Source organism: Panthera uncia, assembly GCF_023721935.1.
Source record: "Panthera uncia isolate 11264 chromosome B2 unlocalized genomic scaffold, Puncia_PCG_1.0 HiC_scaffold_24, whole genome shotgun sequence".
NCBI classification, from domain to species: Eukaryota; Metazoa; Chordata; class Mammalia; order Carnivora; family Felidae; genus Panthera; species Panthera uncia.
The window spans coordinates 40828127-40835927 of NW_026057580.1; the positions used below are offsets into that span (position 1 = coordinate 40828127).

A 7801-nucleotide genomic window follows, 5' to 3' on the forward strand; every position below is an offset into this window, starting at 1 on the left:
TCATCTACAAGACTGAGACTGCCAAGTCACCACCTTGGGAGGTAGTGATGGTAGCTGACATGGAGTTGTCTGTCATTTAAATTACACTTCACATTACATGCTCCATGTTGATCTTTCATGTTGAGAATCTTTCTAGACCTACGCAGGGAAAAAACATTTTGGAAACCATTTTAAGGACCTTTCCAAAATGAGGCAGATCAATACAATGAAACTACTTGATTTACCTATGAGCTCTAGAAATATCAGTCCTTCCTCTAGCATATAATTTAAGAAGTCCCTATGAAAATAAGATCCACAAATATTTAGCACTACTAGGTCCTGAACACCTGATCTGTTCTAAAAATGTCAGTTTTTTCACGTTTTCTCAATTTTTTTCAAATCTGAAAGGCTAGTTACTTCTGCTCTCCACTATAGTTCTAAATTCTAAAAGGTCAGCTTAGTGAAATACAATTCTTATTTTTACAACTATTCTAACATATGAACAAAATCATAAATGTAAAAGCCCTATTTACCATTAATCATTCTGTAAGACCTATTTTTAAAACCAGATCTCAAATTCTCAAAACTTTAAACTTCTAATTATAAATCAACAGATTTACAAAGTATAGGCTAAAATTACATCCACCATCTTTAAAACTAGTTTACATTTTCTGAGCAATTTTTTAAAAAAATTGTGATAGCCTTCCACGTAGAAAATACACGGAATACTTACTTTGTGTCAAGTATTCTCAAAATTTATCTTCACAAGCAAATAAGATCAAGTATTTTCCCCATTTCACAGATATAGAAAACTGAAGTCCAAAGGTTACAGCTTCTTAAAAGTCATACATTTAGAAAATAGGAAAAATTAGTAATCAAACCCAAGGTCTCCTGATTCCAAGATTACTGTTATTTTCACTATGTTAGTTTCCTTCTCAAAACTTTAGTCCCTGGCTCCACTGTCACACAGCTCTTAGGATTATACTCAATAGAACCTACATAAACATTTTTCGAGTCAAATCCTCTAATCTGGTAACTATTCTCACAAGGACTCTTTACATGCCTATGATTTCTTTGTAATTAGAAGTATAATAAAATTAATACAGAATCTTAAGTGTCAAAATTAATCTTGGTGGTCTATTTACCCTTAATTAACTGTCAATAAACATGCTTGAAAGACTGTCTTCTATTCACAATTTAATCAACCACCTAAGAATTCATTTAGAAAACTCAGCTAGTATTATCAATACAAATCTGTCTTTTAAAGAATATTCATGATGCTCTTCCAAATTTTATTCATCACAATCCGACTATATTTTGCTACAAAAAAAAAAAAAAAAAACTTTATCAAGAATTTAGGTGTCCAGAAACTACAAAGGATTCTCTATAAAAATTAATTTAAAACACTACATGATAAAATTTAACTTTTTGAAATATTACATTTTGAAGTTTTGTTTTTAAATTAAATCATGTTTCCTAAGCAAAATTTGTACAGTTAAGAAATCCTCTTTAAAACATTATTTACTAAACTAGAATTTAAATTTCCAATTCGGGATTCTGTTGGAAAAGGCATCGTCTATTAATTTAAAGACGGAAAATTCTTAAAGTATTCTTAAAATGTCAATATAAATACTCTTAAGAGAACGACTAGTTTCATTTTTAGTCATGTTTCAGTTTCAAACAGTATACTCAAAATAACTAACACCACACATACAATGGCAGTGAAGTTGTTTAAAAAAAAAAAAATGCATGTTTCTCCAAGTTGCCTAGAATTTACTATTTCCTCAAAATCTAAACCAGAATCAAATGACACAAGGTAAATATTTCTTGCATTTCTACTATAACCTCTGCCAAGACAGGCTATGTGCCTGTTCTCTATCCCTGATAAAGATCAAATGGGTCATGCCACCATGATCACAGGCCACCTGGAGTCCAGAATACGTGCCTCCTGCTGCCATCATCCATGCTATCACGAATAACCTAAGCTATATTATAAACCTCATTCCATTTACAATTTAGTTTTAACTTAAACAGAAGGAGCATCAGATCATGTTGCTAACTACATATTCTTAGTATGAAAAACTTCTCATCCAACCAACCACCCTTTTCCTTATCTGTCATCCCTGAGCTCAAATAGGCTGCTTCTGTGTGTGTAAGGCAAATAAAGATGGACCAGCATCATATCTGAAGATTGCCTTCTCTGTCACTACAGAGACCAAACGTTCTCACTTACATATTTCATTCTTCTATATCATAATTTTGATTTTTTAGTACACTGAATCCTCAAATTCCATAGAGAAAAAAAAAGTATCATTTTCTCCAATCTGTTCTAAAATAGACTCTTCTATATTCCATATGCTCAGTAACATATACTTATCCATTCTAAGATAATTTATTAGTTTTCACAAATTACTCATAATTGTACCCATAACATAGCTTTTCACAAAGCAGAAATCGATAATCTTTACACATTTTAAATTTTTTTCTAAAATTTTAAATTTGGTTTGTATCATATAATAGCCTTTATTACTTTTAGATGTAATTATAAAAGCAACTTAAATACCCTAGAAGAAAAATACACTCATTTTAATGCCTGATTTTCTTGAATATAATTAAAAAGCCCATTAAAATGGATACTTAGTACTGTTAACTAACGTCCACTTTGCTTATTAGTATTACATACACTTTTCTGTGAATTCAGAAACCTAAACAGGGAAACTACAAGAATGAAATTAACCTGTCTGGTATTACTTGTCCAGAACAAGTTGTGTAGGATGCAATTTTATCTGTTACAATTCTGCAGTGACAATGACAGGTAACTATAAAATTTGGGAAAAAGAAAAATGACTGCAGTAGACTAGATAAGGTGCTTCTACATAAAAGAAACAAAAACTTGTGATCTGACAAAGGAATTTTGAGTGGATTAAAAAATTGGCATTCATAGGATTAATTTAACCTAGTGCTCACTTAAAGATTAATTCAAAAAGTCTGTATTAAGCTCTGTTTAAAACATGTAACTTTAAACCAGACTGACAAAACATGTCCTCTCTGACAATTTCAAAAATACAAACCATTGTGAGGAGTTTAAATTATACAAATCTTTGAACAGAAGGAGACAGAAGCAACAGCCAAGTTCCCTTCACAAATCCCTAAATGTCATCTGACTACCAAAAGAAAAAGTTTCATGTATTCTCTAACCAGTTTTGGATACTTCAACTACCCAAACATTTTTTAATGTTAATTAGTCCACAAAAAACAGTCATAGAATCACTATACAGACCACCAAATTTTTTCTAGAATTCTAGCCACAATGTTTTAAAAATTATTTACTTTTGGTATTTATTATACTTTTTTCTACCTTAGACTTAATTATTGGATCTACAATATAATTCTACCAATAGTATCTTCTGAAGTTTTGAAGCGGTCTTTCTTACGCTGCAGCTGCTATGTTCAGAAAATTATGCATACTTACTTCTCAAATAAAGATGTTTTTCTTAAACTTTAATGCATCATAAAACTATAATTGGAACCTTTACTACCACGATTAAAGTCCTGATAATTGCAAACACAAACCTTTACGTCGTACTTGATTTGTGCCAGTCAGTTATCAGTCACCGAATCCTACAAAATAGGGCTATTTTTAGCCCATTTTACAGACTGGAAACAAGCTCCTGCAGTACTATTCTGCCTCATTACAGTCATGTAAAACACCATTATGTAGTTGGCGATGGGATAATCCAACTCCTCCTTATGTTCAGGCCACTTTACAATCATTTGGGAGTATAAAGAATTTAACAGGTACTTTGTTTCCTTTAAAAATATTTGTAAATGCCTCCAACTTCTTAAAATAATGGTATATATACCAACAGAATAACTGCATAGATAAGAAAGGATCAAGTTTTGCCCATTTCAGCCCTTCAGCATGTTTCCCTAACATGTTAACTTTGTAGTTTTCATTAAAAGAATTAGGAGATTTTTTTTTTTAAGTTTAATTTATTTTGAGATAGAGAGAATCCCAAGCAGGCTCTGTGCTATAAGCGCAGAGCCCGATGAGGGGCTCGAATCCATCAACGGTAAGATCGTGACCTTAGCCAAAATCAAGTCGGACACAGCTGACTGAACCACCCAGGCACCCCAAGGACTATAGGATACAAAAGCTGTGTTTTAGCGACTACCAAGCAAATCTTACTATTTCACTGATACTCTATTAAAAAACGAAATGTAACTCTATTCTGCACATTCACTTCATTACTCGTCATCTCCCACCCCCAAAATTTTACTGGTTAAGTTTTAAAAGTGCCGTATTATCTTCAATATAGAACAAAAATACCTCATTCAAAAACATGTTTTTGGTTTTTTTCTAAAACTTGTCTCCTAGGTTTTGAATCTTAACTTTCACATTAATCAGCATACTCTAAATACATGCGCACTTATGATCTATAAATATATCTTATTCATGGTTCTTATTCTTCTCTGAATTTAAGACTAGCAATAATTTATGAAAACTAGTACTTAAACCATGGAGAAAAATATACTAATTACAGAGTAAAGAGGCAGTCTACAATGTGGGTAGGGTATCAAAAATATTCACCTGTCTCTAAGAAGAAATATACTACAACCTAAGAATGGCACTATAAAAAGCATTTATATAATTTTCTAATCTGTAGGTTTTCTCCGTATCTACTTTTTTGTGTTTTGGATAACCATCAACAAAATGAAAGAGTTGAGCTTTTAGAGACAATGTATTGCTATTTCTTGTTCAAAATCAATTTTCAGATTACAAAAATTTCAATTCACTCATTTTACAAATGAGCTAACTGGGACCCAGAGAAATTCCATAACTGCTTGAGGTAACCTGCAGGCTAACTGCTGACAGGACTAAAATCACAATCCATATCTAACTCCCAATCCTTTCATTTGAATAGAAAAATTTCTAGTAAGTGGAATGATTTTAGGAAAAGCAAATACCACTACATAAAATAAAAATTACATCATTTTTAACATTTAACATTTTAACTGGGTTTAACATGAACCCAGTTTTTATGTATATACATATACATACACATATACATATATATATGTATATGTATACAAACAAAACAAAACAGCCATGTAAGCAAGAAATGTAATCAGAATCCCAAATTTGGTAAAAAGTGTTTATAAAGATTCTGCCTCAAGATCCCGTAAGTATGCAATCACCACTAACTAAAGTGACAACTAGACAGCGAAACTTAATACACCAACTAATTTCACTATTCAAAATAAGAAATAAATGACAAAGCTTTCTCTTTGCCCAAAAATTATCTGAGTTTTCCTGTTCTATAAAAAGTTACCTATGCTTGGCTCCGTTTAAAAAATAACAATTCTGATGAAAGCTTATAATATACCCTTTTGCTTTAAGACCAACCTATTTTTAAAAATATAAACTCTGATTAAACATATAAGAAACAAACCATTTCACTTTGTATCAAATTCCATTCAATCTTAAAAATGTTTTAAATCTTAAGGTAGATGGTAATACAATGATGTTTTATAATAACTTTATCACACTTGCAATAAATGCATCCTTTTTTTTTTTTAAACCTGTAATCCTTTAAAAGTGCTCTTAAAACTCCACTTTCCTCTTGGTCAAAACTCAATTGCTGTGATTTACATGTAGGCTGACTACAGATGCTGATCTATGTTAAATAGCTGTAATTTGAGGTTTTCTAGAAATTTAAATCTGACATATATATTCTTCCACTTAACATATTAGTCAATTTATCAGTTAACAGAGCAACATATTTCCAGATAGAGATAGACACTACTGAAACCACAAATAATAGTTATTATTTTGGTTTCACTCACCAAATTAACTTAAAACCAATGTTAAGTAAATTCAACTTGAAGGCAACGAAGTTTTTTAAGTCATAAGAATAAATTAAGACAATAGAGAACATTATACAAGAGATTTTGCATGTGCTCACCTAGACATATGGTGTTCCAAAATGTCTTAGAGCTAACTGAATTTCAAAAACCCAAATTAAGTTAAACCAAATACCCACACACCTAGTTATATAGTTTGATGGATATAAAAGCACTTCAAAAGGTGTCTTTTATCCAGTAGATATGGAGTGAACAATATGCTGAATGAACAAAAAGAGAAAATGAACCAGGAACTCTTACATTTTAACGAGAATTCTTAACTGCCTCTTAAGTATGCCAAGATGACTGTTCTGGTAAAAGGAGAAAACACTCCAGGCAAAAAACCCCACTTCCATGCAAAATAGGTGGATTTTGAAAAATAACACACTAAAGAAGACACCACTTACTATTCTAAATCTGTTAAAGAGACAAGGAATATAAATTCATTTTATTAATATATGAAATGAAAAACCCTCTCAAGAAACTAAAAATGAACATTAGTGCCCCTGTTTTTACTGGAGAAAACATGATATTCATGCAAGTATTACACATTCCCATAATTTAGCAAAATACCATCAGCTGCTTCATTTTAAAAATGCAGTAATATCACATTTTAATTTTACAAGAAAACAGCAATCTTCAGTGACTGAGGTTTTTATGAGATGCAAGAATGAGTTTTGTAAAATCTGCCCAATTCTTAAAAACAGAATACTATAAGCTCCATAATTTTTTCAAGTAACAAGTCAAGGAACCCACTTAGGATTTTGTCAAATATTTACACCCCCCCCCTCCAAATTAAAATATTGCAGGCACTGAATCTTAGAGTTTGCTTCAAACTCCCTGCATTCACTGTAGCAAAGTATTTAATGAAAGCCTCGATCACTACTTGAAAACAGAGTGTGGAAATAAATATATTGTTAAGGCTCCATTAAATTTCCTAAACCTAATGGACGCTTAATCTATATTAAATCGTAAGAGATTTAAACTCAAAAGTTAGATGTTCTACATCCAAATGAAACAAATGCCACCAAAATCTTGTCATGGTTTCACCTCACAGAAGACATTCCATTCCAAGGTAGGTGAAACTTCCTAATCGTTTCAGAAGCCCTCATGAAATAACGTTATACTCGTTAGAACCACCTCAAAACATCAGTTCCGAGTCAGTTGCACTGCACAGATTAAGCGCCCCCACCACCCCCGCCGTGTGATTGCTTTTACTGCTCCAGACACACATATTCATACAAACAACCTAAGTCGGTTTAGGAGAGACAATATGAAAAAATACAACTACCGAACACAAATACGTTACTCGTCCAGCCACAACAGGTCCACTTTCATAAGACCATGTTTAGAAATTACTAACATAGTCACTGTGAAACCCCACAAAATTAAAAAAAATAGCTACTTTTCAAGCTATTAAACAAAATACATCCCAATATAAGCTGGAAAACTTTTACTTGCCAAGTTCCATACCACAATAAATGTAAGCGTGAAAATCAAAACTCTTCAGTGACTTCCAATAACCGTTTTTACTGAAGTCGCGGAATAGCACGAGAATCAGCAAAATTAGAAAAAGCCGGTTAAACTTCTGGCTTTCAGGGGGGTTACAGGCTTTTACACTTCTGCGAATGTGTTTTGGAAAAAAGCAAGAGGAGCCTCCGGCCGAGTATCATCATACATCCGAACCCCTCAAACAAAAAGCCTAGCTCTGAATTTAAGGAAAGCAAAAGAATCGAGAGAGGAAAAAAAAAAAAAAAAAAAACGCCTTGCTACGGTTCCGCTGCGGCTGAATAGCCTGCTTGTGAAATGCTAATGCCACTTCGGAGCAGTTAGTCACCAGCTATTGTGTGGGGCAGGAGAAAGCCGAGCCGACCGCGCGTGCAGAGCAAGCGAGCGAGCGAGCGAGCAAGCGCGCCCT

At 32.7% G+C, this 7801-nt stretch overlaps 1 protein-coding gene across 1 annotated transcript in view; it reads right to left on the reverse strand.

Moving 5' to 3' along the window:
- Positions 1-7801, reverse strand: part of PHIP (pleckstrin homology domain interacting protein) — a 138391-nt gene that overhangs the window by 129641 nt on the left and 949 nt on the right. Inside the window, exon 3 of the mRNA XM_049653914.1 lies at positions 3452-3472. Within this exon, the coding sequence (XP_049509871.1) occupies positions 3452-3472 (21 nt within the window). The remainder of the gene's footprint in view (positions 1-3451; positions 3473-7801) is intronic.